This window comes from Polypterus senegalus, chromosome 1 (genome assembly GCF_016835505.1).
Source record: "Polypterus senegalus isolate Bchr_013 chromosome 1, ASM1683550v1, whole genome shotgun sequence".
NCBI lineage: Eukaryota > Metazoa > Chordata > Cladistia > Polypteriformes > Polypteridae > Polypterus > Polypterus senegalus.
The window spans coordinates 106,233,665-106,246,477 of record NC_053154.1 but is presented as its reverse complement, the minus strand read 5'-3'; the positions used below and the strand labels follow the sequence as shown (position 1 = coordinate 106,246,477).

The window sequence follows — 12,813 nt, the reverse complement described above, 5'->3', positions numbered from 1 at the left end:
TTTCAGGAAAAGACAGGCTTTGCAATTAGAACTCAACCTCTTGACAACAACAAAAGAAAAGGAACAACTCATTTTTAAATCGCAGCATCATTACTATGAACATGGAGAGAAGGCTAACAAGATCTTAGCACAACAAATCCACAAGCAGGAAGTTCGCAATGCAATATCAGTAATCAACAACACAGACGGAGATAGAATTATTGGCCATGAAAATATAATGCAAACATTTAGAGATTACTATAAGTCCTTATATTCTACTCTGTTTAAAGAACACAAGACACAATCTAATGCATTTTTGATACATTGTGGATACCACAGCTATATACATTTGAAACTCTGCTGCAATGTGTATTTTTCAGTCCTGACAATTCTTGTTACTGCTTGCTTCATCAATGCACAAATTACACATTTTGATCTTCTCTTTGTCTCAAAGCCCTTCTGTGCAACTCTCGAAGTGGTCCATGTTCCCTTCTTTCTGGAAGTGTGGATATTGAGGTACAAACTGCACTTCCCTTTTATAGCTTTACTTTTACTGTACAGAGTTTGCACAAAGCCCATATACCCCTATCTTTAGGAGCATTTACAGGAATAACCATGACAATTTGGTTCCTGTGGACATCAGCCAAAGTCTTCCCGGTATTTCGAGGTGCGTTTCCAACATCCTGTCTGGTGCTGCCACCTGCTGCCGCTGAAGAAATCACATCAACGTGGCGGTCGTTCCAAGACGAAGCGATGGGTGACACAAGTGTTTTCACGATCGAGGAGCGTTTGGTGGCCACTGTGTGGGTTCATGAGCGGCCTGTTACTGGGAAATCGATCAAAAATGTTATGGATGACTTCTTTGTGCGTTTTGAGAAGGCATCGCCGACAAAGAGGACATTGTTGAGTGGGAGAAGAAGGCTTTTGCAATGGGCAGCGTCCGAGATGTGCTGCGAAGTGGAAGACCATCCACAAGACCTGAAACGTGTGCAGATGTGGCAGACCCTGTCCAACGATCCCCAATAAAATCCACTTGTAAACGTGCTGCTGAGTTCGGAATAGCGGAATCGACCATGCAAAAACGCATCAAACAGGACTTGCAAATGAAATGTTGCCGTCCATTGCACGTTAACAAGTTATCCGATGCCGATTTGGACAGACGTCAGGAAGCTTGTAATCTGATGCTGCACTAATTTCCGACAAATGCTGAGAAGGAAAAGGTTACGTTCTCTGACGAGTGCGCGATTTATCGCAGCTCCCGCAATTGAAATGCGTTTTCAAAATCCTCCAAAAGAAAAGGGTATACGGACTTTGTGCGCCCCCTGTACTTAAGGAGTGACAGTGTGGCTTACTAGTTGAAAGTTCTGCTTCAAAGCACCAGAAAAGAGTTTGCATTCTACTTCTACATTTTTGCTTGGGATTTTCACCTTGTATTCTGGTTTTTCATCCCACATCTCAAAAACGGGTAAAGTAGCTCAGATGGAAACTATAAATTGGCACTGTATCCGTATATCCTGTATATACCCTCTAATGAACTGGTACCTTTTATCTAGGTTGGGTTTCTGCTTGTAAAAGCTTTGGTATTCCAGCTGTGTGTCACATACTGTAAACCTGAGCCTATTTAAGTTATATAGTACAGTTGCTTTTTTCTTATGCCAGGGTAGATTTTGATAATAGCGAGGAAAGGAGTAAATAATAGCAAAGCCACAATGTTGTATAGTGTGAAGCCTACATTTTCTTTTACATTTGCTAATAAAGACCGAATAGGTCATGAGTGGCCATTTGTCAGTATCTGTCAGACAGTTTAGAAATAAGTAATAAGTGAAATAGAGAGATGCTGTTGACACAAAGGTGTAAAATAGTACTTGCTGAGCATTTGCTATCATGTATTACATAAAAGGTAATTTGAAATCGACTGTGAGAAGTTCAAGAGCAGCAGGTTCCAGTCTGTTATAACTCACAGCGCACAACTGTCATATATGCAGCATGACATCTCAATTCTTGAATGTTTGTTACTGATGTCTTTTAGTATTGCACAGTATAAAGAAAGTCTTTCTGACATGTTTACTCCTTTTCCAGGTTATTTCATTATTCTCTACATTGCTTTGTACTCTTAAATGGTGTACAACAGTCTGATTAAGCAGCATATGGCATCGCCAGTGACGAATGTATAAGCCTGCCCACTGAATGCTTTCACCTTGGGGTGAGCGGCAGATATTGAACCATTCTCCTTTTAAAAGGATACGAGTCATGATGCTATGGCAATGTAAGGCCACAGAGCTGCACAGGGGATGAATGAGCATCGGGTTCAAATTTGGTATGTCTCTGGTTGCTGCACTCCACAGAAAGTTACTTGTGTGTTTCTTGAGGTTTGGTATCTGGCACAGGGATCCACATTTTTTCGCTTAGTCCACTGTTGTTTCTGAAGACCAAACCACTAAACTCTTCACTTGCCTTGATAGTGTTTTATCTTTTTTTGTGTTACAGGAGGAAGTCACCCTTCCGCTTCGCTCCAAGAGGCCTTCTCCCAGTGGACTCTGTTGCCTCAGCTTTGGTTTGGTTGCCTTCATGTCATTTTTGGTGTTGGCATCCATTTATGTCTACAGATACTACTTTATTGCTCAGGTAGTGTGTTTTTGATTTGTACTGCATGTATCCAAATGTGCTTACCTAGCAGATGTGAACTGAGACTTTCAATCTTAAGTAACACAATACACAGTTGTTAAATGAATATTTGATTTATTGAAGGAAAAAAGTTCACAGAGATTTATATTACCCATATGAAAAAGTAATTGTCCCCATAAACTTTAATACGTGGTTGTGCTACCCTCAGCAGCAACAACTACAATCGAAAACCTACAGTAACAAGAGATCAGTCCCTGGATTTGAACATGAATAAGTAAAAAAGGAGGAAATTGGGAAGATGACAAATACAGTCGTGCTCATAAGTTTGCATACCCTGGCAGAATCTGTGAAATATTGGCCATTGTTTGGAAAATATAAGTAGTCATACAGAAAGCTTTCCTTTTAATTGGGGACTTTGGTCAGGTTAGGCAATTTATTATCGCATAATTATATGTCCCTTGATCCAAATTTTACATAGCCTTGAGTGTTGAGGTTGATAATATACTGTATACACAAGTTTACATATAAAGGTTCAAACTAAGGGTAATTAAGGGACAGTGTCCATGCCTGTAACCTCTTGGACTGTAATCGGTGTCTGTGTATAAATAGTCAATTTAAACTCATGTTGAGCTGCACTGACTTTGCTGGATACCAAGCAAAAAAATACTGTCAAAGGACCTGCGAGAAAAGGTTGTTGATTTGTATAAAATCAGTAAAATGATATGAAAAGATATCCAGATCTATCTGAAAATGCCTGTCAGTAGCGATCAGAATATGATTAAAAAAAATAAATGGAAAGTTAGGGGTTCTGTTATTACCAGGCCATAAGTAGACCAACCATGATTGTTTGTCAAGCTGCCAAGAAAAACCCCTAAGCCACTTTATCAGTGATACACTCTTATCTGCAAACAAGTGGTGTTGCTGTTTCAAGATGCACAATAAGGAGGAACGTGAACATAAATGGGCTACATGGTTGGGTTGCAAGAAAAAAAAAAAAAGCCTTTACTGTGCCAATACCACAAAACAGCCCATTTAAATATGCTAAACAGAATCTAGGCCTGCCTCAAAACTTCTGCAAGTCCTTTGGAGTGATATGACTAAAATTGAACTTTATGGTCACAACCATAAAACACTGTGTTTGGAGAGAACACAATAAGGCCCATGACGAAAGGTTTGCCATTACTTCTGTGAAGCATGGATGTGGATCTCTGATGTTCTGGGGGTGTGTGATCTAGAGCGGCACAGAAAACTTGGTCAAAATTGACAAGATGAATGCAGCATGTTACTGGACAATACTGTAGGACAACTTGCATTCATCAGTCCATATTCAGCGCATAGGATGCACTTGAATCTTCTTACATGACAGTGATCCACAACACAAGGCCAAGTTAACCCTTTGGTGGCTACAACAGAAAAGAGTGAAGGTGCTGGAGTGGCCATCAGTCTCCTGACATCAGTTTCAGTGAGCCACTTTGGGGAGATGTCAACCGTGCAGTTCATAAAAGGCATCCCAAGAATTTAAGGGACCTGGAGGCTTTTTGCCAAGAAGAATGGACGGCACTACCACCTGAGAAAATCAAGGGCCTCAGTTTCCACAATTATCACAAAAGACTGCATGCCATCATTGATGCTAAACGGGGCACTGAACAGTATTAAGAACTAAAGGTATGCAGACTTTTGAACAGGGACCATCTCATTATTTCCCTCATTACTATGTTTTATTTAATGGCTGTGCTGTTCTGTGATGCCTTATAGTTTAACTTGGATGCCATTAAAAGTAAATGAAATGTATTTTGCTAGATTAGTCATCTTTTAAGTGTGGCACACATCTTACAAATTCTGACAGAGTATGTAAACTTATGAGCACAACTGTACTTTTTAATGGCTGCTGACTTTTTCACATTTTGTGTTCTGGCAGTGTGATGCCTGCTTTGGTGTTTTATGGTTGTAGTCATTTGTATTACAATCCCAAAGAAGGATTGGAGACGGAAACAGAAATGTTAATGTGCATAGCCTCATCTGCAAGAAATTTGAAAGGGCATTTTACTAGGGAATGGTGAAGGTCAGACTTCTGATTTTATTAATTTTCCTGTGGAATAAAAATGTCTTAATATGAACTATGGTGCATTTTTATGTGTCTTTGTGTAGAAAATATGTACATTTTTTAATAATGCACTGTACTCCAACATGGGGATGTGAACAGGGCAAATAGACTGTACTTGATTTTATTGCTGTGCTATAGATTTATCTGTGTTATGCAACTGTAGAAATAATGCAGGAAAAACACAGACGTATAAACATGCCCTAAAAGAGCTTTAAACATAAACGTAGGTATAGAGCAGTGATTATCAAGTTCAGTCTTTAGGGGACTCTCCTGTGGCTGCAGGTTTTTGTTCGAACTAACTCTGCTTTAAATTTTAACTTTGTCTTTAAATTTTAACCTTTGATGTTTTTGTGGCAATCTAAAAATTATAAAAGTGGGTTTGCTAAATTTAATTAGCATTTAGCAGGCATTAATATATGTTACAATGGGTACAATTTAGTGTTTGGTTTTTTTTTTGTTGTTTTTTTTTCCCTCTATCCTGGATTTAAACAAGCTTGCTTTTGTGTCTTGACACTGAATTAAGTGCAGCCTTTCAGCACTCGGTGATGTTTGTTCCTGTAAATACTCCATTCCTTGTTAATTACCATTATATTAGAATATATTTAAGGGAGCAAAATCCACAGCAAAAGGGCGAATTAATAGAAAAACCACAAAAGAGATTTAAGCATTCAAAGTAATGGCAAAAATTATGAATATTTCAAAATTTCTTGTAAATGTCAATCTGACACTCCTATCTTCACAAAAACTAAAATAAAGTAAATCACAGAGGAGAAGAAAAAAGACCATCTAATTGAACAATGAGGGCAGTTACAGGTAAAATAACTTACTGCTTGGAATAGAAAACTGCAGCCACAGGGGGTCCCCAGAACGGGGTTTGAGAAGCACATGTATAGAGCAGGCATATTTTAAACAAGAGCAACTTGTGCAATGGCAGTAGGGTCTCCAGAACTAACGAATGATATGTATGTGGTACCTTTTTATTGCAAGTGAAAGGAGCTCAGATTGTAGTATTATACTTTTTGATTATATGACAGTGGTGCCAAAATAGAGTTTTTTTTCCCAAATCTGGCCCTTTCAGAAACATTTTTTCTTTAAGCCTGCTGGAAATTATTTGATTAATGCCAGGCCGTCTTTTACAGTATGACGGCTATTCAGCCAAATTGACATTACTGTTACATTCATTTCAGTGTGGAAATAACCTTTAGACTGTTATAGCATGTACAGTATAGCTAATATCCATTTCTTATCCAACAGCTTCCTCAGGACAATATTTTCCAGTGCAGGGTTCTGTATGAAGATTCTGTTTACGCCCCTTTCAAGGGGCGCCAAGAACTAGAAGAAAATGTGCAGATCTTCCTGGAAGACAATTATGAGCGCATCAGTGTCCCTGTTCCCCATTTCGGAGGTGGGGATCCAGCTGATATTATCCATGATTTTCAAAGGGTGAGCAACTTTCAGTTCTTGTTAAACAATACAGTAATTTTTGTTTTCTAAACCACTTTGCCCTGAACAGGGTCATGGATCGAGTACTGGAGCAAATCCCAGCTAGCATAAGGCACAAGGTAGGAGCAAGCCCTGGACAAGGCGCCAGTCCATTGCAGTTGTGAACAAACCCACACACTAAGGCCGATCCATGTAATTTGAGTGGAGAGCATGCAAACTCCATGCAGGGAGAACCTGGGATACAAACCTAGGTCTTTTTTCTGCAAGGGAGCAGCTGTATTACTGCAACTCCATGCCACCCTTGTAACAATTACCATGGGCAAATCTGATTTTTTTAATCCATGTCCAACTTCAGCCCCCTTCAGGGTTTAATATTGTACATAACTAATTGCTTAGGTAGTTTATTTACTCCTTTGGTTGTTACTATAACAAGGAAGGTTTTGCTCCCCCATATAAATGGTTAAGTAAGCCAGTATGTGATGATCAGATTTAGTTCTTGAACCTTTTCCTGTATAACTTTTGTTTCTGCAGTTTGAAGTTTGTGGTGTTTGCTGACTATGTGGCTTCAAGTCAGTGCAGCGGAAATGTGCCTTTTTGTGTGGTCCAGTAAAGTGCAATCTTTAGGTTATAAGCTAGGACGAGTGATGTTGTTAATATGTCTGTTGTATTTATGGTGTGTTTTTTTAGGGCCTAACTGCTTACCATGACATTACATTGAATAAATGCTACGTCGTAGAACTTGATACCACTATTGTAATGCCTCCGAGGAACCTTTGGGAGCTGTTGATAAATGTTAAGGTACTAATCATTCTTTTTTTTTTTTTTTATTATAATTTTTTTTTTTAATAATCCAGTTCACTGTGCACTGCCCGTGCTGTTTTTAGCATTTTCTCATTCACATTATGTGAAAAAGCTTTAGAAAATATCTAAATAGCAATTATACAGCGTGTTGAACAGAACTTTAAGTGTATGTGTCTGTAGTTTGCCCTTTAAAGATGTTTCAATTGCCTTTTTATCCATTAATAAATGGGTTTCTTTCCCCAACACTCAATTAATGTCAATTGTCCTTAATGGATTTGTTGCAATGTTTAGGCAAAGCTGTACTCTGAAATGATTCCTATTCCCTTAACTAGGATAGGAGCTGCTAGTAACTTGTCTTAGTAAGTTTGCAATATATGAGTAGAAGATGGGTCAAATGCACATTTGCTTGCTATACACAAACTATGTCTTATTTCATATTGTACATTAAGAACTCGGGCGCTAAAATGCCTGACTCGGGGATCTTTGTCATTTTATTATGGAAATTCCTCCGCTTCATTGATTGATTCTGATACCACAGCTCCACAGAAGTGTGCTACCTTCCCCCACTGCTGGTTCACTTCTTTGTATTCTTACTCATTTATAAAACTTTGAGACTTTTTTTTTTTTTCTACTTCCTCTCAGTTCTTGAAAGTCACCATTAAATTGCAATTGCTGTTATTTTGTTAACCTTTTAACCCTACAGATTAATCAACATGTTTATATATGACTGTTGGTCTATTCCTGTTGACACTATCCTGCAGCCACACTCTGATCAGTATGAGGCAAGGGTTACGGTTGCAATGTCATTTCTACCCTTCTTCATTTACTGTGTATGTTCACCAAAATTTTTACTTTTCTTTCAGATGTTCACCTTGGATAATAGAATAATAATTATGTTGAAATGCAGCTGAAAAAATAACAAATACTATAAATATAAATGTTTTAAAGTAACATCACATTATCTCTGTTCAGAATCTTGAGCCTGGAGCCTATCACTGCACCACTTGGCACACCTACCAGGGCATCGTGGGGCTCGCTCATATGTAGGAGTTTGTTTAGAACTATCAATTACATTAATGCACATCTTTAGGGATGTGTGGGGGAATAACATTCAAAATTCACGTGGACCAGGCACGGCATTTAAACCCAGGAGGCTGAATCTATGACACAGCAACATCGACCACTTTACCACCTGTATTTTGAATTATTTTCACTAACTTTAATGTTTTGTTTGTATGAGGAGGCTTTTTACTATGTTTTCCAGTCTTTGCTATAGCACTTTGCATATGGAAGCTTGCCAATTAACTGTCAAATGCATAGCACGCTCGTTCCATATTGTTAATTCTTGTTTGCGAGATATATTTTTGTGCTTATCGTATGCATTCTGTGTCATGATGTTTACAGAAGGGAACCTACCTGCCACAAACGTACATTGTTCAGGAAGACATGATGGTGGCTGGTCGGGTCGGAAACATGCAGCAGCTGGGAACATTCATCTCGCGTCTTTGCAGTGGAAAAGAAACCTACAGGCTGAAGCGTCGACCCAGCAAGAGACGTAAGCAGATAATTCTGTTCAACTATATAGAAATAAAGGCAAATTTATTCACTGTGCAATTGTGGCTCGATGACACAGGTATAGCGTGAGAACAGATTACCACTGTAGATCACATTTGCTCCCCAAACAGTAGACCTACCTTCTTCATCCTTACACTTTGCCATCTTATGTTTTAGCCGTTGTTTACATTGGGCAGTTATATGTTGGATAGTCACGAAAGAAGTCGTCATGATGTCATCCAGAGCTCTTTTGTTCCTTGCCATTAAAATAATATTTTACTTGCCTGCTATTAAAACCAACGAAAAGATCATGTTTTATATACAGACAAAATGAGATTTGTCCTGGCCTCTAAACTGCAAGGTCAGAATGTAAATGACTAATTGAGCAGCCGAACATCAGTCACTTAAAAGAATACTCCACCTGAAAAATATGATTTGTTTATATGTTACTTATGCTACATAATTTGTAGTGACGGCCAAAAATTTTTTTTTTTAATTCTGTTTTCATGCAGAAGAGCTAACAAAGTTTCTGATAAATAGGCATCTGTGGTGACCGATTCTGAATAACAACAAAAATCTCAAAACATCCATGGAAAATAAATCCTGATTTATTGTGTCATCTAATTCACATGTCAAGTCATCCAGTCATACTGAAAACAATGTCCAAAAATGTTTGTTTTTTTTTTTACCTGAAATATTGATAAATAAGCCTCTTCTGAAAACACACGTCTCTGCCATTACTACAGACTATTTGGGGTCAGTAACCTACGATAAACAATATGGGGTGGAGCATTTCTTTAACTTGCTAATGGTCAGGTTGTATAATTAATACATTAATATTATAATATAATTAATATTTTCATTTTGCATGCTTTTTAGAATAAAAACCCAAGCTGACCAATGGTCAATTACTGTGTAAGCTCTTACTGGGTGTTTTAACTTTGGAAATAAATAATAATTAACTATTTTTTTTAATTGTTGTTTAATACCCAAGTTTTAAAACTTTGCTTTATTTGAGCGTAGCATAATTAAATATGTCATGTTAGGATATAGCGGTTTGGATAATGGATGGATGGGATTCCTGCAGTTTTGTTAGAAATAAGTTGATTTCTTGTTTATTATGGACTGTGTGAAGAATGTCTGTATTTTTATGTAAATGACTTTGTCATTTAGCTAGAAAGAAAATTAATGATGGCACTAGTTCTATATTTCTTTACTGATCTGTTTATCTGTGCATTCATCTACCCAATTATCTGTTTCTTTTCTATATGTGGTGTTTTTAATTAACAAATCAGTGTTTACAAGTAGGAGAAAATTGTCCAGTTATCCTGGGGTGAAAACTGTATTCTAAAGGTTCTTAAAGTTTCTGACTTTTATTTCTCGTAAATTATCCCATAGGGGTGTGTGTGCGTGTGCGTGTGTGTGTGTGTGTATACATACATGCATACATAGAGTGGGGGGAAATGATTATTGAATGCATCAACATTTTTTTACTAAATATATTTCCAATGAGGCTATTCACCACATGAAATTTTCAACCGGTGTGTGCCCTGTGGTGGGTTGACACCCTGCCCAGGACTTGTTCCTGCCTTGTGCCCTGTGCTGGCTCCAGCAGACCCCTGTGACCCTGTGTTAGGATATAGTGGGTTGGAAAATGAATGACTGACTGACATTGGCATTAACTCAAGAAATCTACAAATATAAAGAATTCACTCTTTGAACCGGTTGGGTAGTCTTCTCTTATGCTGTTTTTATGCAAACTGTGACAAGGACTCGCCAGCAGGGATATTGAGCATTGCTTCTGTCAGGTGACACAACAGGGATGTTAAGACATGCAATGATCTGTCCATTATATACAATTAAGCAAGAAACTCCTTGTGTGGAGGTGCCGATGTAGCAGCCTCAAGTTCCATGTCCGAGATTGCAACGGTCTCCTTTGCTGTCAGAGTGAGAGTTGCTGCTGTGATGTGAGCTGTTGCATGTCCTTGAAGTTGCATCAAGAAGAACAAAAGTGTTGAGCACTTCTTTGTGAAAAGAATGTGAAATAAAGGAGCTACAATTCACAACCATTTATGTGCTCATTATGAGGACAGTGACGTGCAATATATGAGTGGATGGAGATGGAGTTTGACACACTGCTTAAATAGTCACCAGCATCGACCACTGATGGAAAGTAGGAAGAATTCACTGCCATTCTTGTCACTGACAAGAGAATAAAGATCGAGGAAGTCAAACTTTAACTAGGTGAGGTTTTCAGTTTGGAGACCAAAGAAGCAGTGCATAGTTGACTTTTCCACTGGAACAAAAAAACTTTTTATTTTTCCTGAAAGTATTTAAAACTTTGTACTGAGATAAAGAGAGACAGTATTTAAAGTAATCAATCTAAAATTGTAGGAAGCTTTAGAAGAAGACTTGAAGTAATATACGTGTGTGTATATATGAGGCTGTAAATTTTGAGTAACGGCTGATTCATGATAAAGCCATATAGATGCTGAGAAACTTTAGGGGAGTCCATTATAGAAAAATGCTTTAGGCAAAGTGTTATCACAAAATCTGAGCTGTACTTGGTGTGTTCGTTTATGTCTAAAGTTTATGCATATTATGCTAAAATCTCAAGCAGTTAATTCCTGTATATTGCACAGCAAACAAATGGGACTGGATTATGTAAAAGGAGAAGCTAATACCTTTGTTTTGTTTTTGTTTTTTTTGTTTCCCCATCCCACTTCTTCCCTAGGTATTAACAAGAGAGGAGCATACAAATGTCACAGTATCCGCCACTTTGAAAACACCTTTGTGGTTGAAACTCAGATCTGCGAATAGGCCAAAATCTAGGTTTGAAGCAGAATGATGATTTTTCTTATTATTTTGGTGACTTCTTCTTATGTGTTAGCTCAGAGGCACACACCTCCTGGTGCTGTACATTAATTTTATTTTTCTCATTACAAAGTGTTCCACTGGTTTCATTTTTGCTGTTCTTGTGGCCCCTTGCGTATCTGCATATGTTTTTTTTGCTGAATGCAAAAAAAACACAAAATGGTAAACATCTCTGAAACCTACCGGTAATATTTTTTTTGGGGGTTGGGGGTTTTAGTAATTGCTAGTTAATAGTTGTGGTAATGTCAGTATATTGCAAACATTGCATTTAAGAATTGAGGAAAGGTCGAAAAGCCACAATGAATAATGTTTGTAGAGAGAAAACAAACTTGCCTCTGTGCTGCTTGTTTGTTTTATACTTACTGTTTTTGCTCAGAATGCACACACCATTGTTCCTTTTTTACTTTGCTGCGTATCAAGTTGTAGGTGACAGTATGGCACAAGGACAGAACTGAAAGTGGTTCCAGCAGTGACTTTTCTAAGTAATTTGAGAAAGGGGTTGAAAGCAACATAAAAGAGGATGGAACTATCAAAAAAGTTTAACAATTCTAAACCAAAAGAAGTGTAACCCCTAGAGCCGCTATATTGAGTTGGAGTGTTCATCCCATAGTAAATGCTTTTAGAGAAAGCAACTGTATGAGCCCCTAATAGTGGCAGGTTTTTTTTATTTTTTTTATTTTAATTTATATAACTTGTTTGTAAGACATCAGCATGCTGATTGGTCATTTTTCTACTATGAAACAAAAATTGAAAAACTCCCAAGATGAACATTTGAAATTTGAAAGGAGAGTGGGTGTGTGGCGGGGAGAGGGGTATGTACCAGACCATAATACAGGAGCAAGTTTTTTCTTTTCTGAAAAGGTAAATGTGCAAGTGTGTATCCCCTTGTTCCTGTGATGTCTGTCTGTCAGCTAGCTTGCTATTGAATATTTTTGAAAGCTGAACCCTTGTGTTCCCTCTTTAGCTAGCCCAGGCAAAAGCAATTTAAAATCACAACTGCATGCCTCCATTACTGACAATCCTGCCCTGGAATTTATATTTTGTAAGTCAGTGGTTGGTCTGGGTTTGGTGTTCAAATAAATTTAAGTGTCATTTTAAGGAAATAAAATGTTATTAAATATTAAGGTGATCTGTATATTTTGTCTGCTAATAAAATATCTATTAATAAACAGGTAAAAACTTTGCCTGTATGCATTTTGTCCTTTGCTGTTATTTACAGAGTAAGTGCTTAAATATGAAGTTTAGTAACAGGAAGTACTTTCATCCTGCACACTTCACAGTTCTTGCGCATTTTAAACCTAACATACCATTTGCTACCTTGGACAGGATGGTTAAGAAAAAAACGGGCTAAGTAGAGGATCTTTAGAGAACTGGATCATGCAGAAAGAGGCACGTGCAATCACAATGCTGCAGATCTTCATTGTGTGTCTGGT

The 12,813-nt window shown here is 37.8% G+C and overlaps 1 protein-coding gene across 1 annotated transcript in view; it reads left to right on the top strand.

Moving 5' to 3' along the window:
• The window catches only part of LOC120530865 (integral membrane protein 2C-like), a 30,935-nt gene extending 18,372 nt beyond the window's left edge, over positions 1-12,563 (top strand). The window contains exons 2-6 of the mRNA XM_039755572.1: positions 2,467-2,604; positions 5,963-6,151; positions 6,839-6,949; positions 8,357-8,507; positions 11,241-12,563. Of these exons, the coding sequence (XP_039611506.1) occupies positions 2,467-2,604; positions 5,963-6,151; positions 6,839-6,949; positions 8,357-8,507; positions 11,241-11,326 (675 nt within the window). The 3' untranslated portion in view covers positions 11,327-12,563. The remainder of the gene's footprint in view (positions 1-2,466; positions 2,605-5,962; positions 6,152-6,838; positions 6,950-8,356; positions 8,508-11,240) is intronic.
• Positions 12,564-12,813: the final 250 nt, after the last annotated feature.